The sequence below is a fragment of the Sciurus vulgaris genome (assembly GCF_902686455.1).
Source record: "Sciurus vulgaris genome assembly, chromosome: 8".
Lineage (NCBI taxonomy): Eukaryota > Metazoa > Chordata > Mammalia > Rodentia > Sciuridae > Sciurus > Sciurus vulgaris.
In genome coordinates, this window is record NC_136468.1 from 19854954 (window position 1) to 19881232 (window position 26279).

Below are 26279 nucleotides of genomic sequence, written 5' to 3' on the forward strand. Positions count from 1 at the left end.
CCTCAAGCCCATGGGCAGCTCAATCTCTCCTTTAAACCCCCTGCTCATTTCCACCCAAGGACCCAAGGTTCCCTGTTCTGTCATCTTCTGGGAGGGCAGAATAAAAGAAGACCACTGAGGCAGGCCAGGCCTCAGTCCTGAACCCACTCATCTGCCGGGTGCTGACACCTGGCTTGGCCTGTGCTGAGGGCCCTGCAGGTGCATTTCCCCATCTGGTTTCCTCCTGCCCTCTCCTCAGTACCTGCCAGTGCTTCTACCCAAGCCTCGGGCCAAAACCCAGCCCCCTTAGCGTGATATTCAAATACCTACGAGCTCAACGTTTGGGAGTACAGTATGTATACAATGTGGAACTGACTAAGTCCAGTTAATTAACATTACATGTAGCTCACACACACACAAAAATACAATTTATCTGTCAATTTAAAAATAAAAATTTTAAAACTCAAGTGCTTCAGGTGTTGACTCCAGTGCCTGCTGATCTCACAGCCAGGTTCCTTGCCAGTCCAGGGCCTCTCCCTGCACCAAGACCTCTACGGAGACCCACAGGACTCATTTTCCAGCTGACCACCGAGAGAAGTTTTAAGGAGAGCAATGTTCAGTGGGTAGTTCTACTGAGCAAGTATTTTCTGTTCCTTTAGACACAAAAGGAAATGATGCTTTTCCACTCCAGCCCTTTAGGTTTGTGCTGGCTCACAGCCTGTGGGAGCCAGGACCCTTGAGGTCAGTGACTGATGCCTTAGCAGTGGCCAGGGAGAAGCCTGTACTCCCTGTGGCAGGTCCTGCAGAGCCTGGAGGCTGGCTTGGTTCAACCATGGTTAGTTGATCCCTACAGTGGCTGGCCGGTTGGGGACTTGAAACCATTGGATTATGGTCTTAGACCTGGATTTATTTAAAATTTCCACCCAGCCCACTTCCCTAGTATTGAGGATTGGCATTCAAGAAGAGCCTGGGAGGGGCTCTGGAGAAACTAAAGCACCCTAGGGAAGAGAGAGCTCTTCCTGTTGCAGAGTGAAGGGGGCTCAGGCGCTGCGGCCCGTTCTAAATAGTAACTATGCTGTTATTAGCTGATCAGCTATAAATCACATTTCAAAAACTGTCTCATTTCTCATTTGGGGACAGATGGTATCAGATCTGATCATTTTACATCAAAATGCAGGGGAAGACCTCCCCTGGGACTACTTGCCTTGGTCTTTTCAGTCCTGTCTCTGATCTGGGAGCTTTTCAGGCCTCTATTTGAAGTCACAAGTGTGATTTTAACCGAGGTTATCTATACATGGCAATCTCAGCGCTCAGCAGTTAACACACCTGGGCAGCTAGGTGGAGCCAATCTGAATATTAAACATTAGTAACTCCTACATTACTTTATGATCGCACCGTGAACAGAGTCTGTGACTTCTCTCCCTGCACCTCCGGGATGCGTCGCCAGGTGGGGAGCACTGACCTTGGTTCCCGTGGGATCCCGGGAGGGGCTGTCGAATGCAGAACCCTCTTCCCTTCGTCTAATTTCGGATCCCGGGGCCTGGGAATCAGCACTTTGACTTTGCAAAAGCCGAGGCAGCCTCTCCTGCTTCTGCTGGCAAGAAGCCGGGCGCCGCGCTGGCGCAGGGGGCGCCGCCGGCCTCCGCGCGCGCGCCCTGGAGGGCCGGGGGCCGGGGGGCCGGGAGCCGGAAGGGGAGGGCAGTGCAGGGCTGACACAACCGTCCAGAATCCTCCTTGGGGACTCGCCTGGAGGCCAAGAAGGAGGCGCCAGACCTCTGGACAGAGGCTAGGCAGCACGGCAAGGCAGCACTGGGGCCTGGTGTGCTCCTCCAGAGTAGGCCCGCTCTGCGGGGCCGGCGCCATCTGCGGATCAGAAGGAGCCACACGCCAGCTCCTGGGTCTGGGCAGCCGCCGTCCTCATGGTGCAGAGCCCCTGCGTGTACCTTCCTGTGTGTCTGCACCGCCCAGTAGGGGCGAGCGCAGGGGGCGGGTCCCCAAGAGCGAGATGAGAAGTGCTGGCAGACCCCTGTCGTCCGGGACCTCGGGTGAGATTTCTCTAAGGTCCACCAGGTCTGCCCCAGTGAGCAGCGAGCTGCACAGAACGTGCGTCCAGGGGACGCTGCCAACCTGAAGCAGGGTGGGCACAGGGCTGGCTGTCTGCAGGGCCTGACAGAGATCCTGGATGGCTGATCTTTTTGAGCCTGTGCAAATGAACTAGGTCTCAGTTCCTTGTTTGTAAAGTGAAATTAATGATATGCATCTCCCGGTCTAATTTCTGCATACAGAGAACGTGGCACTGGGCACTCACTAGATGGCAGGAATGACTGCATCACGGGCAAATTTCAACAGAAACTAAAGTACATTGGCCAAGATCTGTCCTCTAGCCTATAGATTAGGATACTGGCCTGCTCATTTTTTCTTAAATTGTAAACAGCCATTTTGGATGCGCAATAAATTATCAAGTTATAATTCGGAGAGGGGTCTTACTCTTTGCTGACTACCCCTTTCTAGGCAAACTCTCAGTAAGATGTTCTTAGGAATACTTGGGTTGATTCCTAAGTGGAAAGTGATGACATAGTCTCTCAGTCACAGCTCTTTCAAGGTGGGGACTGATCTTAAGGTGGGAGGGGCTCAGGTGAAATCAACTGGGGATAGGGAAAAGGGAACCCAAGTTAGATCAGAGGTTGGTGGAGGTGGGGAGATCTTTATTCTGCAAATCTGGGGAGCCAAGCAGTTAAACTTCCTGAGCTCTCTAGCAGTTAACATCTGACCAATCAGAAGAATCTGCACATTAGAGCTGGGAGGGTGTTGACCAATGAAGCCTTTCTGTGAATCAGAATTGTTCTTGTGACCCCCTCACTGTAGAGAAAGTGAGAAACTGGACTTGGAGCAAATTTGAGAGAGATCATGGGAGATGTTTTGGGAATTGGCTGAACACCCTGAGTTCAATAGCACTTGAGTGCGATGGGTCCATTAATGCAGGGGCTACAGGGAAGTGCTTCTGGTTGGGTGGGTGGGGAGGTCTGCCTTTGGGTATTGGTGCAAGTCTCTGGGCTTGTCTCCCCAACCATCATCCTGCATGCCACCACACATCCTGTTGGACATGCTGAGAATGCCCTTGTTTCCAGGGCCCTGGTGAACCTCTGAAACACCTCCAGCCTGCCCAGGCTGACTAGAAGTGTTTTAGCATAGAATTTACCAGACTTTGTTCTTCTTTGTAGGCTTTAAAGATTAGTGCCCTTTTGGGAAAATGAAGCCTCTAAATCCTGGTGTGACAGGAGTAGGATTTGCTGTCCTGAATCAAGTCACTAAGCTTAGGTCCTGACTCCTCATTGGGAGAAACTACAGAGATGGAAACCTTAAAATCTGGGAGCAAAAAGAGGGTCCTTTCCTCCTGGATGACATCCCAGGTGGCTGAGAGGAGGGTGGTGCCAGTGAAGACCCCCAAGAGGAGGAGAATGGCGGCAGGGTCAGTGGCAGCAGGGTGAGCCAACCTCTGGTCAGGGTGCTCCTGGGGAAACTCAGGAGGGAAGAGTGCCTCTTAGTGGCCTCAGGCCTGTGGATTGGGCAGATTGAGGTGGGTGGAATTTCCCTTCCAGTCTCTGGAGCTCTTAGGAAGGAAGCTGAAAAGTCCCCTCAGAGTCAGGTGCCCTCCTCTGGCCCTGTGTGGTTGAGGTCTCCAGTGCCAGAGCCTTGACTGTCAGCACATGTAGGGTGGGTTTGGGATACCAGCCAAGCTCTCCAAAATGCCAGTTGTCAAAATATTGGTGTCTACATTTACAACAGAAATTATAACCTCAAGTGGGCAAGTTCAATGGAGCCAGTCACTGGGCTTCCTGAATGGTGCCTGCTTATCCTATGGACAGAGCTTTGGGGACAGGCGGATCAACAGCAAGAAGTTGGAAACCATAGGTGGGTTACTTGAATGATGGTAATGTGGGGGAGGAGGGTCTTCAGGGTGCCAGCATCATGCAGGAGGGGACATCTGCCACTCTTAGACAGGCCCAGGCCCTCAGCACCTCTGGATTCTCCTTCTCTGCCCAGCCCCACTTTGTTATTGTTGCAGGCTTTTTAAATGTGTTCATGCCTTCCAGTCTATTTCAGTCATTTTGGCCTAAAGACCCATATCTATGCATGTCCACTATGTGTGTTTCAAGGTGTGACTCTCAGGAGCCGGCCTTGTCCCCAGTCCCAGCTTCTTATTCAGAGTTGTTGGAGGGTAGGAGGCCCTGTGCTTGGCACTGGGTGACCAGGAGGAAGAAATCATGTTCCTGCCCCAAGGAAGGCACAGTTGTGCTCATCCCTGGTGGGAAGGCCAGAGATGCAACTATCTTGCTCTCATTTCCTTCTTCCTGTGAGCCTGGAGACTCTCCGTCCCCTTTCATGACCTCAAATCTTTGTTTCAGAACCCCTGCCATGAAGACTGTGTAGTGCATGAATGAAGCAGAAATGGTGGATGTAGCTCTGGGGATCCTGATTGAGGTAGTCAGCTGTGTCCCTTTCTGCTCTTAGGACCAGAGACTTCATGGACAGAAACCAGTCCAAGGCTCTTGGTCACTGTCAGGGATTCTGCTTCTGTTAACTGGCTTCTTCCATGTGTTCCTTCCCTTATTTTTCCCTCAGCCATGCTGTCCCTGGCCTTCCCCATGTGGGGTGAGCCTTTGGGACTATATACCTGGAACAGGTGTGTGTGAGAGACAGCATGCACCATGACTCTGTGTTGATATGTGGAAGGGACACAAAATGTTCACCTGATTGTGTTCTCAGAAGGGTCTCAGTCAGTCAAGATCCTTCTCAACTTCTGCACCTCTCCTTAGCAGAATGCTGGGGAAGTCATTGGCTTCCTGAAGTAATAATCAGACCACCGTACAGTTGTATAGCAATTTACAGTTTATCACGTGCTGCTTTACACAGTGTATTACCTCATTAATCCTCACAATAACACTTGTGGTTTATTAAGATATTGTTACCTCCAAGAAGCTGGGACTCATGGTTTCTTTAGTTCTGTGATGCAGCCTGGGCCCCTCTCATTCTCTCACCCTACATTCCTATTGGTTTCTTCTTTCTGCTCAGCTGTTCCTCACACCCCTGCCTGCTGGTCTCCCAAGTTGGTTCTGATTGCTTAAGAACCTGAGGAGTTTGGGGAGGAGTCCATGGGAGTGATGCCTGGCCTGGTCATGCACAGTTGCTTCTGGATCTGTCTCACCTCACTGATGGACATTGAGCCTGCCATTTTTTCTACTCCACAGTGCCGCACACAGAAAAAGCCCTGGGAACAGTTACCTCTGGTGGATGTTGATAAGCTGGAGCTCTACCCCATCTGCTCCATATCTCCTCACACAAGTTCTCCTAGGAGCAGCAGTGAGGAAGAGGATGGTGGGAAATACAGGGATGCCTGGGGCCTCAACCCTTCCCAGGGGCTGGGGGCTTCTAGCTCTACCTGCAGAAGCCCCAGGGAGGTGGAGGAGGAAGATGTGTTGAAATATGTCAGGGAGATATTTTTCAGCTAAAGATATACTGTTCACTGGACTTTCTTCAGAGAGCTGCTGTGGGGGCTGTGGCCTCCACCCACACCCCAGGGTGCAGGTGTGGCTATCTGTGCTCCCAGCTTTGCCCCTCCCTGGGCCTGGCATCCTAGATCAGAAGCTCCAGGTGCCCTGGGCCTTACTGCAGGGGCTGCTGTTTCCAGTGGGACAGTGAGAACTCAAAACAAGTTCCCATTATAGTTTCTCCTCATCTGGCACAGAACGTTGAAATCCCAATTGTCAGTTTTCAACATTCTAAAGAAAATGAGGCCACAGTGTCAAGCTTTTAATAACCAAAGAGACAACAATGTTCAAGGAAAAGCATGGCTGCTGAATAACTGTTTCCTAGGCTTTCATCAGCATGATCTCTCCCCTTCAGAGGGGTGAGTGCCAGCCTCAAAGACACACAAGCTGCCCACAGTTCCCGCTCCACCTGAGAGTGTGAGGCTTTCCATGCAGAGACTGGCAAGCCAGGCCAGCCTCCCTTAGTTGCCGCCTCTCTTCTGCCTGGCAGCTTCTACCTTGTTCCTGGGAAGGTTTAAAGCAAGAATGGATTGGGAGCCCACAGACACTAAGGACAAAAGATCACACCAGAGTCCATGTTTCCACCTCTGTATTCAGTATGGCTTTGGAAAGGCCTAGAATGAGTACATCATTGCCTTACAGGTTTTCCAACATACAGGTGCCAGAAATACAGAGTTCTCAATGCATGGGTTGTGGTGCTTCTCTCCTTCCCAGTTCTGAGTGGAGCTGAGAGGGGACATAGCCTCTGTGTATGGATCCATTTGGTCTAGTCCACTTTCTCTGGCCCAAGGATCTGGTGCATCCTGCCCCACCCTCCAGGGTCACAATGATAGGAGTGCATGCCTGCTGACTCCTGCTCTGTCCTTTATGGAGGGACCTCCAAACCTCTAATTTTCTTTGTACCACGTGTGTTCTGTCTTTATTGGATCCCTTGGGGGCCATTCCTGGGCCATGGGGATGGAGTCCTGGTGAGGAGCTCATTGCAGCAAGCCACTCATCACTGACAGAGGAGTGAAGATCCTAACCAGAGCCAGAGGGACACTAGGTGTTCTTTCATAATGATCCTATTTGTTCCCATAAACCATCACTAGTTCAAGTTTGGCAGTCTTACAGATCGACCTGCAGATCTGGCTCCATGACAGGAATCTTCACCTCCATACCCTTGTGAAGCTAGAGGAAGAACTGCCCAGATGGGTTAAATAAAACAGGAATTCATGTGGCAATGATGCATGTGATTTTATGACATCCTCAGAAGTCCTAATGTAGAGATAATCCTACACTAAGAAGCCACAGGTGGCCCTGTCTTTACTGCCTTGGTCTCCTTGACACTGGGGTCCCACCTGCTCTGCAGAGTTCCATCTCCTGGAGCTTGAGAGCAGCATTAGCTATGAAAGAAGGTGGCGGAGAAGACATGCCAGCCTCTGGTTCTCTGACTCTTCTCTGAGCATAGTGAGAACTAGTCCTCACGATCACTTAGGCCTTTAGGTAGGTCTAACAACTCTCCAGCTGGCACTTGTCATTCTTGGCCCTTGGAGAGAACACAGCCATGGCAATAAGTAAGAGAACAAATAAAGTCTGGGCCAGGCCAGAGCTAGGAAGCCAGTCCCCAGGAGAGAGAGGCTGACCCACCTCCACACATAGGAGAGGAAGAGGCCCAAGCCACCAGCTAGCAGCACAGAGGACACTGCCAAGAAGGTCACTGCCAGCTGCCACTCCCCCTCATCAGCATTGTATTAGATGAGGAGGAGAGTCAGGGGCACAAAGAGTGTGAGGACCAGGGCACCATACGCACCAAGCCTGGCCAGGGCCTGGCCAACCTGAGACACCCCCCAGGCCTCCTGCTCAGAGAAGTGGAGACACTGGAGGGAGCCTATGTCCTCATTCCACAGGTAGAAGTTGTAGAAGCCAATTCTCAGGTTGGGCAGGTCAGCAAGTTTGTCAGCTTTCCAGAGGAGAGTGTAGAACAGCAGGGAGATGACCACAGCCACCATGATCATGATGCCCATGAAGAGCAGATGGTCGCCCTGCAGGGGCCTAGGGATGGACAATGCTCCCCCACATTGCAGGGGACCTGAAGGGAAGTCACACCAGTGAGTGTCCAGGTCTCCCTCTGCTCACACCCTGCATCTTCACAGACTTACAATCTCCCTTTGGCAAACTTGTCCTAACCCACCCTACCAGGACAGAAAGTTCCAGGGTACTTACAGCCAGGACCCACTCATGACTGATCGTCTGCCCCTGGGGTTTGAGGTCAGGAGGAAAAGTCTCTTCCAGGCCACTGTGAAGACCTGAAATGTTCCCACTGAAATGCCCTTGGGATAAAGGATTTTCTACAGCCTAAATGCCAGAAGCCATTGGAAGCACTCCTGAGGGAACTTCTCATCCTTACAGTGGGTGGGTTTGATGGTGGAGTACAAGGGTAACTGTCAGCAGGGTCCTGAAGGTGGAGGAAGGTATGGAAGAACTGTGGAGCCATGGCTCTCACTGTAGCTATAGTGACAATCACCTGGGGAGCCATAAAAACCACACATCAATTGAATCTGCACTTCTGCACTTGGCATGGGCATCAATGTGTTTTCAAACTTCTGAAACACTGAGATGTGAACCTAGACCAAGGACCACTGCCAGCTCTTCTCTCTAATGTCACTTGCCCTGTTTTGAGAACTCAGTACTGGAACACATATGATGTCACCTGCTGATGAAATTCCATGCTAGCACTCATTACTTTGAAAACATCTACAATTTTTTTCTGAAAACAACAGTAATATATACTAGTTTTAGGACATTTAGAAAATGTTTTAAAAGAAAAAATAAAGCCCTTTTATCCTATCACACACATAGAACCAACCACTGTTAATAATTCAGTAATATTTTCCTATATGTTGATGTATTTTAAAATAACCAGTGTGTTGAACATAACACTTTTTTCACTGAAAAGTCCGTGTTATGAAGTTAACAATTACACTAGCAATTGACAAGTCATCTCCATTTTTCACCATTGTGATAGGGAAGACACTTGTAGGAATCTTGTTTGGAATCTGATTTTTCCTTCGGTTAGATATCTAGAAGGGCCATCACAGTCAAGGTAAGCACATCATAGTGATCCTGCAGCATCTTGCCAAATTGACCTATTCAGACTTGCTATTTGCAGTCCTTCTAGGTGTATTTGAGCTGGGGTTGTGGCTCAGTGGTAAGAGCACTTACCTAGCATGCATGAGGCACTGGGTTCATTTCTCAGCACCACATATGAGTAAGTTAAATAATGAAATAAAGGTTCATCAATAAATAAAAATTATTTTCAAAAAATAAAATAAAAGTGCCCATTTCATTATACTCATTATTAGAAAAAAATTTTCTTTCTACTATTTTACTCAGAAGAGTGTATTCAAATTGGCCTCTAAAACAGTAACCTGCACCCCAGGACTTCATCTATGCCCATTTTCCACATAAGTAAACCGGTTTTTTACATCAAGAGTGGTGAGGGATGCAGAGCTGCAAACTGTGTGATGCATGAACTGGAGCCCGGATACCAACTGGTGTCCTGATACCAAGGGGTGCCCTGTGAGGCTTGCCCAGGAGTGCCAGGTGGGGTTCAGCAGTAAAGTGTGTGGTAGCCACTGGTGACCTGGGGAGGAATCCAGAGACCCTAGGGATCAGCTCCTCAGGGGGCCTGTGGGGAGCAGCCCCCCTTTCCCACAGCTGCTGATTTTATATGACACATTTGTTCTGCAAAATCAGAAAGGGACCAAGTGGAACAAGGCTCACAGCAAGGGCAGCTGCATTCAAAGGACCTAGAAATAAGAATAGGGATTCATCAGAATCTTGTACAGAGAGAGACGTGGTGGTGAGCAAGCCCTTGTCAGGACAGCGAGCACCTGAATCTGTGCTGCCTTCTCAGGTACTGGGCAGTCCTGAACAGCCTGCTGTGCTCCCAAATTGGTATGGAATCTCAATTGTCTGTTTTATTCAGTTTCCAATGTTCTAGAGGAAATGAAGCCATGTATTCCAACTTTTAAGAACCAAAGAGACAATAATGTTCAAGGAAAAGCATGGCTGCTGAGTAACTGTGGTTCCTAGGCTTTCGTCAGCATGATCCCTCCCCATCAGTAGCCCTCACCCCTCCAGCCAGCCTAAAAGACATAACAGCTCCAGCCTGTGCCTTCCTTCCCTCCAGACCATCCCCAAGGTATTTTGCATGGTTTTGCATACTTAACAAATTTAATAACAGCCTACACTTACATTTCTATTGGGTTTTGGTATTTGAGGAAGTGGGATGGATTTCTATGGTGGAGACCTGATCTACATTGCTGTGCTACAGAAAATAAGACCAGGGGAACAAAGCAGGATAGGAGAGGGAATACTGTTTAAATGTCCCCTCCCATTTCTCCTATTTGAATCATGGTTCAATTGAAACACCATTATCATCAAACATTTTTGACTTGAAGACAGAGCACAACTTAACAAAACTTTCATGGCTCTTCAGAAAAGAGTGTTTGTCAGCCACCTCACGCTGCAGCTCCTGCCACAGGCAGGGAGCCTGTTTTTAACTTCTTCATTTTTTTCCCCCAGTGAACTTTTAGAGGTTTCAGATGGAGAATGAAGCAAAATAAAACTGGAGCCAAGAAATGCAGGCCCAGACACGTGGAGGAGGTGGCTTGCTTCTCCTCCTCACCTCTGGATGTGTGCAGTCAGGTCCTGCTCCCTTGGCCAGGGCTGGAGGCTCTCTGCCATCTACTTGCACTTAGAATTTGAAATTGCAGTCTTCCACTGAGCTGCAGCTCCTCTCTCTCCTCCATTGTTGCTTTGTGTGGCTCAGCATCTGCTCAGGCTGTGTCCACCCTCAGCCACTCCCCAACTCCCAAAGTCCCACCTGACTGCCTCTCTAAAATCTTCTGTGCTTCCTGAGCATTCCTGGATGGACTTCATCATGGACACAAGAGGTACTTTTTTTTTTTTTTGGAATGAATGAATAAATGAAAATGCACTTGGTGTCCTTGTATTTCACTGACAAGCGTTATGTCCACATTGTAACCAGAGAGTGGAGTTTCTCGAGTGAGATGCCATCTTCTTGTCCCACATATTCCCAGCACAGTACCGGGATGGTCCATTTGTGCTTCCTACTGGAAATACGCAGACTTTAGGAACTGGATCCGGACAGGTTAGAGGCTGGTCTTTTCCTAAACATTTCACATGACAGTGTCAGGATATGCGGTTGGAAACCCGTGACACGCACTGTTCCCCCTGCCCCAAAGTCTGCCCTGTTTTTTTCATTTTCTAACAATCCTGGTGATCATGTTCTCACGACAATGAGCTTTTTAATTCCTTTTAATGACCAGCCAGTGCTTCCTTCAAAGGGCAAAAGGGTAGACTGCTGAGTCATCGTAGCCATTTTTAGATGAGCTTTTTCCTGTTTATAAGTAGTACGTGCCAATTGCCGAAAACTAGAAAATATGGGAAAGTGTAGAAAAAAGACTAAAACCCATCTGTAACTCCTGGTCATAGAAGCAGCCGCCCTTGGTGCTCTGTAAGGTTGTTTTATAAGTTAGGATCACATAAATATACGTTTGCATTCCACTTTGTGAACATCATTGTACAATAAACGTTTCCCTATATTCTAGAAATGTTTCCTAAATGACACTTTTAAGGGCTTCATATAGCCATCTCAGAGCTTAAAGTGTTTATAAACTGTATTTTATAACGTTATTTTATAATACGATGATGTTACCGTGACCACGTGGATCAATTTATCCCCCCAGCAGCAGTGTAAGAGAATCCTTAGCTGTTTATTTTTCTCCCAACTTTTTTTTTCTTTTCTTTTCCAGAGACATGGTGTCACTGTGCTGTCCCAGGCTGGCCTTGAATCTTGGGCTCAAATTGTCATCCTGCTTCAGCCTCCCAAGAGCTGGAACTACAGGCACGTGCCATTGTCCCCAGGAATGCTTGTTCCCTAGAACTGCATATTCTTGAGTACTTTAGTCTTAGATAGTGACAGATAACTCGTTATTTTCTTTCAGAGTTAGTGAAGTTCCATATTTTCAAGTAATGACCACCTATATCTCTTCTTTTATGAAGGGCTATTCTTTTGCTTAAAAAAAAATCATTTTGAGTATGTGCGGCCCTGGGTTTGATCCAGAGCACCACATGCACATGCACACACACAAATCATTTCAAATTTTAGTTTTCATTTGTCAGTCTGAGACCCTTCTAAGTAAAGACTGTTAACATTTTGCCACCATAATTGTCATAGTAAAGCAAAATTCTTTGCTGCACCAGGACCTCTGGGCTGCTTCTCTGTCGTGATTCTTTGCCCCTGGTTGGTTGGTTTGTTTTCTTTCTCAGTTTCTACATGTAAGTCTTCCTTTTTGTATCTGGGATTGAGCCCAGGGGAGCTTAACCACTGAGCCATGTCTCCAACCCCTTTTTGTTTTTTTTAATAGACACAGTCTCACTGAGTTGCACAGGGCCTCCATAAGTTGCTCAAGTGGGCTTTGAACTTGTGATCCTCCTGCCTCAGCCTCCCAAGCCGCTGGGATTACAGGTGTGCGCCACCGCACCTCGCTAAATACAAGTTTTCGACAAGGTCCTCTCTCCATCGGATACATCATCCAAGTCTGCAGCTTCAGGAGTCGAATACTCTGGGACCACTTCAGAGCGGGGACACTGGATGTGGTGACGGCTCAGGTGAGAGCAGCAGTCTCTTCCCCTGCCCTGGCACCACCCAGGCATTTGCCACCAAGGCTTCGAAGTCTGCCCTGGAACTTGTATGTTTTCATTTTGTTGAAAGAATGGAAGCTTAAAAGAAAAAAAATAGGGGAGTCCTTAGGATCTTATCAGTTATAAATTCACCTCCTGGCCTTTCTTTTTATGAACAATTTCAGAAAGCCACAGGGAAGCAGAGGAGAGAGCTTGTCTTGAGAGTCTCTTCAGCTAGTGGGAAGGAACTGAGAAGGAGTCTAATTGTTGAGGGTTTGTTAATAATTAAAAACAGAACTCAACATTTCTTGAGCATTTATTATGTGCCAAGCACTTAGTAGGTATTCTTCATTTCTTGTAACAAGCTGAGAAGGTAGATTGCCTATTTTCATCTCCATTTTCCTGAGGAGAAAGAAGGCCTAGTGAGGCTCAGTAGCTGGCCTGTGCTCACATAACCTGTCAGGCTGCCTAGTTTTCTTCACTGTGAGAATAAGAGCCTGCTTCTTCCTGAGCATCTGCCTATTTAGGGCCTGGCTCTTCACCACCATTATCTCATTGAATCTTCTCAACAACCACACGCAGCCGCTCTTGCTTTCACTTGATAGAGTGGAGACAGTAGGGAATAATGGTGCAGAACACATGCTTTGAAGTTTTGTCTTCTGGGCTCAAATCCCAGCTCTTCCATTTACCAGGTATTGTAACTTTAGTTACATGCCATCCCTAGTTTTCTGATCTGTAAAATGGGTATAATTATAGAACTTATTTTAGAGATATCACAGAAATTAAATGAGGTAATTCAGGCGCAACACTTAGAACAGTACCTAGTAATTGTTGCTCAGATTATTCTTATAGAGAGGAAACCGAAGCTCAGAGAAGTTGAGCCCAGGGCCACACAACCTGGTTGAGACTCTAGGGAGACAGAGTGCTGGAGTTCCTTGACAGAGCTGAGCTGCAGGAAGCTGTCCTCATGGATATTTGTAGGTGATGATTCCAGGGGGAGGCCTGGGTACCAACAGGCAGTGGTGACCACCACCACCTGGGTTGTCTCTGTCCTGTTCCTCACTAGTCATGTGGCCTTGGGCAAGTGACATCACACGCTGCTCTGTAATGCATTAGCTGTCACATCCCGCATGGGGCTGTTGTAAGACTGAAATGAGTTCACAGCGGCATAAATGGATCAGTGCCCAGCACATGCCAAGTACCACATGTCTGCTGTGATGGTGACGAGGAAGCAGCGATTCTGGAGCACTGAGGAGAGAGTGACGGAGAGATGGCAGGTCGGTGTGTAGCATGAATGGAGCGAGAAGCAGATGACAGAAAACGAGAGCAGAAGAAAGTGATAACAACCAGATCTGACAGGGTGCAGGGCCAGGGGGAGTGCTTACTTGCCACAGGAGGCCACCAGCCCTGGCTAAAACCCTGCTGGCTGAACACATTCAAGATCAGCATGTTCCTGGTTTGGGTGTGGCTCTCACAAAAATAAAAAGGGAAGAAGAAAGGGAAATGGGTCATATTTCCTTTGGCAGAAATAAAGAGTCTAAGCTCTAATTTTTCACAACTGGGCTACGGCTGTGATTCTTGGATGTGTTTAGCCAGTGGCAGCTTCTGGATTTCGGTGTTCTCTGTGGGTGGTCATCCCCACCACAAAGCTTTTCGTGGAACGTTGCCATGTTCGGATTTGCTTAATCCTTCCACATAAATAAAAATAGCTTTACCAGCAGAAACAGAGCTACACCATGAGATGGCAACTTAAAAACTCGGAAGCGTGAGACCAGGCGTGGCATGATAAATCATTGGAATGACTGTTTGAATGAGTCCATTAATATTAACTTGCTAGTTGTTTGTTTTGTTGCTCATTAGCTTTCACTAGTAGATAACCCAGCTGGAAACAAGTTATAAAATACTTGGAGGAAAAAAAGTCCTTAAACTTGAACAAATGATGGTAAGTTGGGGAACCCATCTCCCTTTGGTTTTTATGGGCAAGCCTCCCCTATCCAGTGTATAGGAGGCTGAGATTCACAGGGCTCAAAGGAATTGGAGGATCAACAGCACTAGAAGCTAGCTCGGGTTCTCGGTTCTTGGGCTCCAGCACTCTCCTGCAGTTCTGAAGAAATCTCTCCACCCTCAGGCCAGGATTTTGTCTTAGGACCCTATTCATGTGTATTTTGGGTGATTCTGGAGCGAGGACCCTGGGGAATCAGGCGCAGGGGAACAACCAGACATCTCCCTATTGAGCTTGCAATCCACATGGGAAGACAGACACCAGACATAATTTAAGAAAGATAATTGCATGTTTGGAAAGCTTTAGGAAAGAAACGGGGAGGAAGGGAGGAGGAGAAAGTGGCCCGAAGAAGACCTGATTTTAGATTTGAGAGGGAAGACCGCTCTGCAGAGGAGACATTTGGTTTGACGCCTGAAAGCATTTCTTAATAAGTAATGCTGGAGCAGTTGATTAACTTGCTGGAAAAGAGAGGAAAAAAACACAAACTACTTTAGATCCTCATCTTATTCTGAAAACCAAAATAAAATTTCACATGGATTCAAAACCAAACAGATTGAAAAAATAAATATCTGATTTATGAATGGGAAAAGATTTTCTGAACTTAAAAGCAAATTCAAGCTACAAAAATTTGTACAGATTTAGCTACTTAAAAATGTACATTTCTATATACCCGAAGCACACAACATTAAAAAAAAAAACACATTAAAAAGTCAACGAGATGGAAAATATAAACAAAAAAATATTAACTGATGAATACACCTAATGTCTAAAATGTTCATGCAAACAGTTAAGGAAAATATCCATAAAAGCAGACAAGGGGAATATTAAGAGATAATCCACAAAAGAATGAAAGGTAGTTAACTAACTTGAAAAAACCATCTATCCCTATCCTAATGTCATCCAAGACATGCCGAGTAACATAACCTATGTTTCCCTATCAAAACTGTAGATAAAAACTCTTGCTGATACCAAGAGTGGTAAAACTGACTTTCTCACACAATGATGGCTGTAAAAATTTGGAAAAAATTCTCTGTGAGGCCGACATGCATTTTAAAACCTCCAAACAGTCAAATCTCTTTGTTATCCCACTTTTATAAATGTATCCTAAGGCAAGAAACAGATATGCAATCAATGATTTAAATATAGGAATGTTTATCCAAGTGTTACTTTGGCAAAAAGTGGGAAGTAACTTGAATACCCAGTATTAGAAGAAAATGAGGACATATCAGGACACTTGGCAACTTTTAGGAAAAGCCGATATGAAATCACACTAGTATGAGCACCTCTATATAAAGATGCACAGGAGAAACAGACTAAGTAATCATTTTAAAATATTAATGTTAGCTGTTTATTTCCGGGTGGTTGCATTATAGGCAATGATTTCTTTCTTTTTGCATTAAAAATATAATACCAAAATTATGTGCTATTTTTCAGGCAAAGTACAATTTATAAAAATCATGACCTTAATAATTAGATAAAGTGGGGACTAAGATGGAAAGAAAGTTGACAAGAGGAAATATGTATAAAATTGAAAGAAGACTATCACATGCACTAATTCTCAGAAACAAGATTCTGAGAGGAATGTGTTATAGGAAAATGATACTGAATATGCACTTTAATACCATGAAGTAAAGAGAAAAGAAGGAAATATGCATTTTCCCCCTTACTTAATGAACGCTTTGAATTTACAGGAGTTATGAACAAACAGCCACATATAAAAGACCTCAAAATCTCCACCACGAAAACTCAAATTCCACATGAATTTCCACTGGGGCATGAGAAGCAATCCACTCTAATAACACAGGGTCTAAAAATCTCTTAGATCCTATTATATTCTCTGAGTGAAGAGCACAGATCTTTCTGGCAATCTGAATCTTCAGTGTGTGTTTGAAGGGCTCATGGTGTTTCATAATCACCTCTGAGCAACAGTTGAGCTGCCGCTGGTCAGTGACCTGCAGGGGTTTTGGCTGCTGTTTCTGATGAACAATGTGTCCCAGAAGCCACGCACATTTATTTGTACAGACAGTGCAAAACCCGGCTGCTCAGTTAGTCTCTGTAGGTCCAACCAGTTCTGCCGGCATCATTTCTGTGGCCAGCGATACACAGGGCGATGCTGAAAAGAGTGGAGGGGGGTCAGAAAATAAAAGGGTAGATGATACTGAGGAGAGGGAGGAAGGAAGGCCACCGACACCTAGCAGCCAGTTCTTTCCCGAGGCAGGTTCTAGAATGTGAAATATCTGAGGAGGAGTCTCGTCTTGGGAGGTGGTGGGCCTCTGCGCCAGCTGTGTGCTTGTGGGGTGGTACTTACAACCAGAAGGTGCAGCGCCCCAGGAACACTCCTGAAAAGATGGAACAGGAAATCGGGTTCTGTTGTTGGTTGAATCTTCCCTCTCGCTGGCTTTCTAATGTCAGGTTCCAGAAACCAGGGCGAACAGAGAAATGGCAGACAGATGCAGCCCGAGCTGAGGTCCCACTGGCATTCGCAGTTGTCCCGATGTAAACAGCTCTCTGAACTTTGGTACATTTGTGCTGACTGATGTCACCATCAGCTGATTTCACTTTCGTTTCTTAACTTGCCGGTGGCCCGTGACTTCTCAGAATTAAGAAATGTAAACAACTTGTTCACCGAACACACTACCACACGAGCCAGCAAGCCATCTGATTTAAAGACCAGGTAAGGGTCTTGACTGTGTCACAGAGGAACTCCAGGCAGAGAGGAGATGACAACTCTCAGACCTCCAGTGACTTAAACTCCAAGATAAACAACCCAGAAGGGGCCTTCAGGATGGTCTAGTGCAAGCCCCCAGCCTGTGCAGGAGTTGGGGTCTGGGTCATCTCCTACCCACCCATGTTCCTTTGGGTACCAGCATGTCATCTGTTCCCCCTTTTCAGAAATCAGGTTTATAATGACTGACTTCTCTGGACACAAAACTTTGTGTTCTCACTGGGTATGTTTAGGCCCATGTGGGAGCAGTAGGAACATCTATTTGATTTCAAAATAAGAGCAGAACAAAGCTTGTATTTTTGAAACCACAGGAACTTCTAGTCAGAGTTTAAAAATTGCTTCTGGTGCTCACAAGACCACTGGAACTTTCAACTGGGGCTATGCTTGGTTAAGTCAGTAGACAGATCCAGTACTGCTGAATCTTCAGGCCTCCTCTTCCTTTCCCTTCACACCTGTGCCCAACTGGTACTTCATTCTGTCAACATCTTACGGATTCTCTTTGCGTCTTTGTGTCTGTACTGCGTTAGATCTCCTATTTCCTGCGTCAAAGGCTTGGTTCTCTTTGATTTATTCGGTTTTGGTGGAGTGAGTCTCTAGTAACTTCCTGCAAAATGGGTGCACCAGATGTATTTTTTTGAGAACTTGCAAAACTGAAACTATTTTTATTCTACTCTCAAACTTGATCAAAGTTGGACTGAGTACATATAGAATTTGGGGTTAAACTTAATTTTTTAATATAATTTTGAAGATTTTGTTCCATCTGGCCTTCTTGTGACTGTTGAGAAGTCTGAAGTCATTCTGTTTTCTAGCTTCCAAGCTGGCCTCCTCTCTTATTGTATCCTTTCAGTTTTTGCTTAAAAAAAAAAAAAAAAAAAAAAAAATAGAAGTTATTTTGGTGAGGTTTTGGGGAGGGAACAAAATTAAATGTGTATCCAATTTGCCATTTTTAACTGAAAATGTAAAATATTTCTTTCTTATTCTTTATCTTCCCTTTTATTCCTCCTTTGTTTTCAGCTCTCCCCCCACTGGTTCTCTCTGGCAGCGTAGCTGGTCTCTGGTGAGCCTGTTGCTTTTATGAAGCCAGTAAACTCCTCTCCATTCCTCACCACCCAGATCTCCAGTGTTTGTAAGGCACCTTTATCCTTGAACGTCCCCACACTCTGTTCCAAGAAAATCTGTCAGGGAAGGCCTGAGTTCTCTGCTCTTATCCCCAACAGGCAAAGTATGGAAGCCACTGCTCTGGAGGTGAGATTAGTGACAGGGGCTTACTTCTTTTAGGGTGACAAGTCTGCTTTTTGAGTAGGGTGCTGGGACAGTAGCCTTTGGTCTTTTTAGATTCCACATAGGGCAAAGGTGACCAGGCTCCAGTACTTCCAGCCTGCTGACCCTGAGGGAGAGCCTATGACGGATGGAGGAAGGATATCCCTGACCTCTTGGTGGCACTTGCTAGGAATTTAGCCTCTGCAACACCAGAGGATGAGAAATGTTGGTGGCCTGCCCCTCCTAGGGAGACACCATTGGCCCTGATGGGGAGCTGGAGAGAGAGGGCTGTCCTGGTGTCCTTGGCCACTCAGAGCGGAGCTTCCCTCCTGGTGGGCTGGAGAGAAGGGAAGGAGTGAGTCACAAACCCTCACTGTTCTTAAGGAATTTAGCACATTTTTTTGAGTGAATGTCTCTTCATTTGGTGTGATTTTCAGAAAATTTCCAGTGACTTTAAATAGGTTTTTCTAAAAAAATATAAATTTACCAGTCGCCCCGCCCCCACTGGGGAGTGGGTGAGGAACTCCTCAGGCTTCCGCTCTAGAATTGGATCTCTTCCCATTGTTTTCAAAAAATTTATTTAAAATTAAAGCCTTTTTTTTAAAGAGCAGTTTTAGGTTCACAGTGAAACTGAGAGACAAGTCCAGAGATTTTCCCACATAATGCCTACCCATACCCAGGGTTATCTAGGTTTTTTCTTATGTTTATGTTCCAGGAATTTCATAGTTTTGTACTTTACATTTAGGTCCATGGTCCACTGAGGCAGGTTTTGTGAAGAGTGTAAGGTCTGTGTCTGGATTCTTGTTCCTTTTGTATATGGACGTCCACTTGTTCAGCACCATTTGTTGAAGGGATTGTCTTTGCTGCATTGCCAGGGATCAGTTGATTTTATTTATGTGACTCTTTCTGCACACTCTGTTCTGTTCTACTGATCTATTTCTCTATTCTTTTGCCAATACCACACCATATTACTATAGCTTTATAGTAAGGCTTGAAGCTGGGTAGTGTCAGTTCTCCAACTTTGTTCTTCTCTTTCAATATTTTGTTGCCTATTCTGGGCACGTTGCCTTTAAAATCATTAATCTGTGGGATTTCCATTGAATTGATCTATAGATTAAGTTGGGAAGAGCTGACATCTTGACAATATTTAACTCTCCTATCCATGAACATGGAGTATCTCTAATTTTATGTGGTTCTTTAATTTCTTTCAGCAGAGTTTTATAGCTTTCCTCATACAGGTCGTGGCATATTTTGTTAGATTTCTGTCTCAATATTTTATTTTTTGGTGCTAATGTCAATGGTCTTGTGTTTTTAATTTCAAACTCCAAATGCTCATTGCCGGTATGTAAGATAGTAATTTACTTTTGTATATTAACTGTTAGCTTTCTGGTACTGTGTTGAAATGCCCTAGAAAATCAACACATGAGGGAAGATTTATGTTAGCTCATTATTTCAGAGACTCTAGTCCATGATTGCTTAGCCTTTTTGCCTTTCATCTGTGGCAAGGCTGAATGTTACGGCAGGGAGTGCATGGTAGAGCAAACCTTCTTACCTGTGGCAGCTCAGAAGCAAAAGAGAGGAGGGGCAGAACTTTCAATTATCCCCTTCCAGGGCAGGCCCCCAACAATCTGACTTCCTCCCTCACAGCTCCACCATGATGCCACCCTAGGGACCAAGCCTTTACACCTGGCTTTTGGGGGATATTTAAGATCTAAACATAACTTGGTGTCTTACAGGCTTGCTATTATCACTTACTAATTTCAGGATGTTTTGTTGTTGTTCTTTGGGCTTTTCTACGTGGTCATTCATATCATCTGTAAACAAATACAGCTTTTTAATCTTTCTTTCCAGCTGTATACCTTTTATTCTTTTTTAAAAAATATTTTTTAGTTGTTGATGGACCTTTATTTTTATTTATTTACTTTTATGTGGTACTGAGAATTGAACCCAGTGCCTCATACATGCTAGGCAAGCACTCTACCACTAAGCTACAACCCCAGGCCATCTTTTATTTTTACTTAATTAAGACTTCATCTTAAAATGGACATCCTTGCCTTGTTCCTTATCTTAGCAGGAAAGCATCTATGTTTTTTTTTTGTTTGTTTTTTTAAGATGTGCTTTATCAACCTGAAAAAGTTTCTCTCCATTCCTAGTTTACTGAGTTTGTTTTCTCATGAATGGGATAGGAGTTTCCCAAATATTGTTTCTGCACTATTGATGTGCTCATATGATATTTCTTCCTTACTCTTTGATGTGATGGATTATGATGATATTCAAATGTTGAACTAACTTTGCATAACTGGAATAAATCTTGGTTATGGTGTATCATTATTTTTATGCATTACTGAATCCTATTTCTAATATTTTTTGAGCATTTCATGAGATATTCTAGTTTTTACTTTTTTGTAATATCTTTGATATTAGGGCAATCTCCTAGTCTCATAGAATGAGTCAGATTCTATTTTCTGAAAGAGATTGTAGAGAAAAGGTCTAATTTATTTCTTGTTTGGTAGAATTCATCAGTGAATTCATGCAGGCTTGGTGTTCTCTCTTTTGGAAGGTTTTATTGTTTCAATTTCTTTAATAATCATATTCAGATTGTCTTTCTCTTTGTGTGAGTTTTGGCAGATTACATCTTTCAAGGAACTAAGCCATTTCATCTAGATTATCAAAATTTTGGGCAAGGAATTGTTTATAATGTTATTATCCTTTTAATGTCCAGGGGACTAGCAGTCTCTTCTGACATCAGTAATTTGTATTTTTCTCTTTTTTTCTTAGTTAATATTTTAGAGGTTTATATATTTTTTGATATTTTCAAAGAAAATATTTTCATTTCATTAATTTTCTCTATTAACTTCCCATTTTCAATTTCATTGATTTCTGCTCTAATTTTTATTTTTCTGCATACTTTGGGCTTAATTTTTCTTTGTATAGTTTTTCCAAGGTAGAAGCTTAGATTCAGTAGACACTCTATTCTTATAAATGCATTCTATATGCTATACATTTCCCAGTAAGCACTGCTTTGTATTTCACATATAACTTTTGATAAATTATATTTCCATTTTCATGTGGTTTGGAACATTTTAAAAAAATTCTTGAGAACTCTTTGCCCCATGTGTTATTTAGAAGGCTGCTGTTTAATCTTCAAGTATTTGGGGATTTTCTAGCTTTCTGTTATTAATTTCCAATTTAATTCTGAGAGCATACTTGTATAATTGCTATTCTCTTAAATTTGTTTAGATGTGTTTTATTGTCCACAGTGTGGCCTAGCTTGATGAAAACTCCATATGAGCTTGAGAAGAATGTGTGTTCTGCTATAGTTTGGTGAAGTTTTCTATAGATATTTTGAGTTGATTGATGGTTACTGATTTTCTATCTACTGAATCTGTCAGTTGCTGATAGAAGGGAGTTAAAGTCTCCAACCATAATAATGGACTTCTATTTTTCAATGTTTGCCTTATCTATTTTCATGCTCTGTTTTAGGTGCATATACATTAAGAATTGTTATAACATCTTTGAGAGCTGACTCCTCTTTGACCTTGATCACTTTTTCTTGCTCTGAAGTCTGCTTTGCCAAAAATTAACAAAGCTACTCCAACTTTCTTTCAGTTAGTGTTAGCATGGCATACCTTTCTTCATCACTTTAAACCTGTCTTTATATTAAAGCACTTGTCTTTTTATTTACTCTGACAGTGTCCTGTCTTATAATTGCTGTATTTAGACCACTGCCTTTAAAAAGTGATTGTTAGTCATTGGATTAATATCTACCATGTGTTACTGTTTTCTATCTACTGCTTTTGTTGTTTTTTGTCTTCCATTCTTTTCATACCTCTTTTTGTTATCAGCATTCTCTTTTCCTTTTATTATATCAATTATGCTTTTTTTCACCTTTGTACAGTACATCAAATTTACAACAAAACCAAATCCTCTTTTAAATAATAATATACCAATCACTTCCTGTATAATGCAAGTGCTTTTTAACAGCATACTCTCAATTCCTACTCACTTGCTATTTGTTTAATTTATCCATGTGATAATTTCTGAACATACTGTTATTATTTTATATATGTGTGTGTATATATATATACATAATATATATATATATTTTTTTTTCCTGTACTGGCAGTTGAACCTAGGAATAATGTGTACTAGGCAAGCCCCCTACCGCTGAACTACATCCCCAGTGCACTCTCATTATCTTTAAAAAACAGTTATGTTTTATCAATTAAGAAAAAGATATTTTATGTCTATTTTTTCTCTATTGTTCTTCCTTTATGTATATCAGATTTTCTGACTTGTACAATTTTTCTTCTCTCTGAAGAACTTTCAACATTTTCTCTTAGTGGTGAAAAATTCCCTTTATTTTTGCCTAAGAAAATCTATTTCTTTTACAGGTTCAATTGAAAGACAATTTCACTGGATAGTGATTTCTAGGTTGGTGGTTGTTATGTGTCCCTCCAGATTTATATGTTGAAAAGCTAACTCCCAATGTGATGGTATTAGGAGCTGGGGCCTCTGGAAGATAACTGTAATTAGGTCATCCATGTGATGATATGAGATGGCCACCAACTGTAAGCCAAGGCGAGAACCCTTGCCAGACACTGAATCTCTTGGCATCTTGACTTGGACCTCCCAGCCTTTGGAACTGTGAGAGAGAAGTTCCTGCTATTTAAGCAGTTCACTCCATGGTGTTTTGTTACAGAAGCCTGAACTAAGGCAGTTGGTCTTTTAACACTTTGAGTATTTCATTCCACTGTCTTGCTTACATGGGTTCTGAAGAAAAGCCTGAAGTAATTCTTGACTTGCTCATCTATATGCAAGGTGTTGTTTCTAGGTCTTTGATTTTCTTTAGTTTGAGTATGACACATAGAATTTTTGCTATTTATGTTTGTGTTCTCTGAGTTTTCTGGATTCTTGGTTTGGTGTCATTAATTTTGGGAAATTCTCAGTTGCTATTGCTTCCAGTATTTCTTACTTTCCTTTCTTTTACTTCTAATTTGCCCATTATAGGTTATACTCTGTAACTGTCATACTGTTCTTGAATATTTTGTATTGTTCATTCCTTTGTTTCCAAGTTCCTACTGATGTTTCCTCAACCTTAATGATTATTTCCTCACTTGTGAACAATCTATTGAGGAGCTCATCATTCATCCTACTACAGTACTTTTTTTTAAATTTCTAGAATTTATATTTGTTTCTTGGAGTTTACATCTCTCTTCGTATATTACTCATCTGTTCTTGCATGGTGTCTACTAATCCAAGTAGAACTCAGCCTACTAATTATATCTGTTTAAAATTCCTGGGGCTATATGAGGTTTATTACAGAAAATAGCATTTAAATTTATTCTTAAAGAAGTAGAGGATTTCCAGTAAACTACTAGGGGGAAGAGGATGCCAAGTAAAGAGAATGAAAAACCTTTATGAAAGAGTGTGGCATACACAGAAAAGTAGAAGTTAAACATTATAATAAAGTGCAGAGTGAGGAAGTGGCCTACATACACTCTCCTATTCTAAGGAAAGCATCATATCAAGGATTTGTATGAAATAAGATATAGGAAGAGCAATTATGGGTGAGGACCAAAGTAAAATTGCTAAGGAAATATCTCTACACTTCTGTATTCCAAGGAACTGGTTTATTACTTTATTATTCATGAAGATACTCAACTCCATAGCTTATAATCCTAAACTCTCAAGACAATTGATGGTCCAAGTGATAGATATTTCACTGAATTAAAAAAAAATCAAGATTTCCCCAGAGCTTACTTTTTGACCTATGAGAATAAGGGCAAAATTAAATTTTGAGAGCTCTTACTTGTCCTAATGTCAGCTAGATAAATGCTATGGTTGAGAACATTATCCTACCACTTTAGCAAGCTTGAGTACCTACCTTGAAGAAGGCATGTGGGAGGGAGCAGACCTGTACTCTTGCCCCAGAGTCAGTAAGAATAAGAACTTTGGGGTGAAAAAAGTTGGAGGACCCCTCTGGGGGCCGAATACTTACCCCCAAAGCACAATCTGTTTTATCCAGAAGATAACTGTTTTCCATCAGACATTGAAGAAGTCTCAAGAAGTCTATGGTCAAGACTCTTTAAAAAATATTTACTCTTTTAATATCCCAACAGACTTTTCTTAAATCTTCTTCAGCTACTGAAAATATTGACAGCGGATCATCCAACTTTAGATCTTCCTGGTTCCACCCAACCCTAATAGGCTTGGGGCCTGCACCTATCATGTACCTAATTTATTTGACCTTCGTCCTACTTAGTGGCGTCCTGTGTTGGATGCCACTGTTGACCCAGGACTGGTTGACTCTTCTCATGTGCTACATCCATCCCGATTTACCTGCCTGATCTGTTTCTCTGCATTGTCTTAAAGGAATCCCTCCCAGTGCTTGGTGCCTTATGAACGACAGAATGTGAGGTGCTGAATTTGTTCCACAGTGTCCACATGCATAAACAGCTGGACATGTTCAGCTCTAGAGCTGATGTACTCATCAGCTTTAAGAGAAATTGTACTTTTAATATTTTACACCTTTGCTCAACTTTGGATAGGTAAAGTGACTTTTATAATATATGTATTGCAGTGCCATTTTCTGCCACTCTGTCATCTTGTAATACCTGGCATTTCCTTTACTGGGTGGAGGAGTACAACATAGCAACATACAACATATGCACTTCCTCTGTGATCATTTTAGTCGTGTGTGTCATATGTGGACAATTATATGATATTCTTCTGGTGGGGAGAAATGTCTTTTATATCATCAGTGATTCTAAGTATATCAACCATATGACAGAAATTCAGGAAATGATGTTGACTGTTTGATTAAAGTGCCTAATAGGGAGGTTAAAATTAGTGATAGCACATGTCCTTTCTCCCTTGCATTCTTAGTTATTTGATACTGTAATGCATAAGTAATTCTGGAAGAAATCAAAAGTTCAGAATTTGTTTTTTTCCTGTTGACAAAAATTAAATATATCTTTAGTGTTTTTAAATTTTCTATATTTTCTCTGGATTTCTTTTTAAATATCTGATAGATGTTCCCATTAAAGAATATGGGATATCTAGAATTTGTAGTTTGGCATCTGCATATGCCTGTGAAGAGGGAGGTATAGGGAAGGAAGGGCTTGTCTTGTTTTCTTTTTACTACATCAGCAAATGCCATCTTTCATCCAGTTTTCAGAGCAAGCAAGCAGTGAGATTAATTGTCCCTTTGAAACCTCAGATGGAAGGTGAGTTGTCTGTCATTCTGACGTGGTCTTTCATCCTTATTTTTGGTTAGATGAGGAACTATCTGCTTAGAGTTCCGCAGGTTGGGGTCTTCATCTTGAAGACTTTGATCTTTTATATTTGCAACCATTTCAAAGCTTGAGGGAGTAGTGTCCCATTTGCTGCTTAGAAGCTTCATGTCTTCGGTCTTTGTGGCCCAGATCTGAGAATGTTTTTTCCTCTTCTTGGTGCCTTTGAGAGGAGACAAACTTTCAAGTGACCTCTGGGGCACAGGCTGGAACCATTGTGAGGCATCTGTCGAAAGATTCCTTCGGGCTACAAAAGGAGGATTTCTGGATGCTGTCCAAGATGAGTTGTATTTCTTTACATTTATGCAAGTAGCTGGCTTAAGTCTAGAAAAGAAATGGATATGTGAGTTTTTACCCAACATGTACTCACTTTAGACTACCAAGTCCTAGACTACAGAGTCAAGGTAGAGATCACCATCTTGCAAGATGGAAGTTGTTTTTTTTTTTTCCAAGAAAGGGAGATTTTGTAAATTATTCATGGTAGCCACCTCAGTTCTCTCAGGTTTTCTTTAAAATTCTATTTTTTAACCACAGAATTTTAATTATATTTTACTTAAAATTTCCAATTTTTTCGGCAGTGCTGCGGATTGAACCCAGGGTCTTATACATGGTAGGTAAGCACTCTACCCCTGAGCGATCACCCCAGCTTCTAAACTTTTTAATTTGAGAGAAATAATAGAGAAAGATTTCATGTATCTTTCTCTCAATTTCCTCCAAATGTAACATTTTGCAAAACCATAGTACAATATCCCAGCCAGGATATTGACACTGATATG

At 43.3% G+C, this 26279-nt stretch overlaps 3 protein-coding genes across 3 annotated transcripts in view; 1 reads left to right on the forward strand and 2 right to left on the reverse strand.

Annotated features, from left to right (window-relative positions):
* The first annotated feature begins 1882 nt into the window (after positions 1-1882).
* Positions 1883-5670, forward strand: CYREN (cell cycle regulator of NHEJ). Its single transcript, XM_079150210.1, is given in 5 exon segments — positions 1883-1946; positions 3201-3463; positions 4386-4407; positions 4411-4461; positions 5229-5670. Coding segments are annotated over 4 exon segments (468 nt in total). The 5' UTR covers positions 1883-1946; positions 3201-3329; the 3' UTR covers positions 5490-5670.
* A 123-nt stretch (positions 5671-5793) lies between these two features.
* Positions 5794-8004, reverse strand: TMEM140 (transmembrane protein 140; the record flags this gene model as incomplete). The annotated part of the gene is given in 5 exon segments (XM_079152666.1): positions 5794-7026; positions 7029-7117; positions 7120-7261; positions 7265-7599; positions 7944-8004. Coding segments are annotated over 5 exon segments (669 nt in total). The 3' UTR covers positions 5794-6984.
* A 14401-nt stretch (positions 8005-22405) lies between these two features.
* AGBL3 (AGBL carboxypeptidase 3) overlaps positions 22406-26279 on the reverse strand; it is a 76924-nt gene continuing 73050 nt past the window's right edge. The window contains exon 15 of the mRNA XM_079150178.1: positions 22406-25827. Within this exon, the coding sequence (XP_079006304.1) occupies positions 25407-25827 (421 nt within the window). The 3' untranslated portion in view covers positions 22406-25406. The remainder of the gene's footprint in view (positions 25828-26279) is intronic.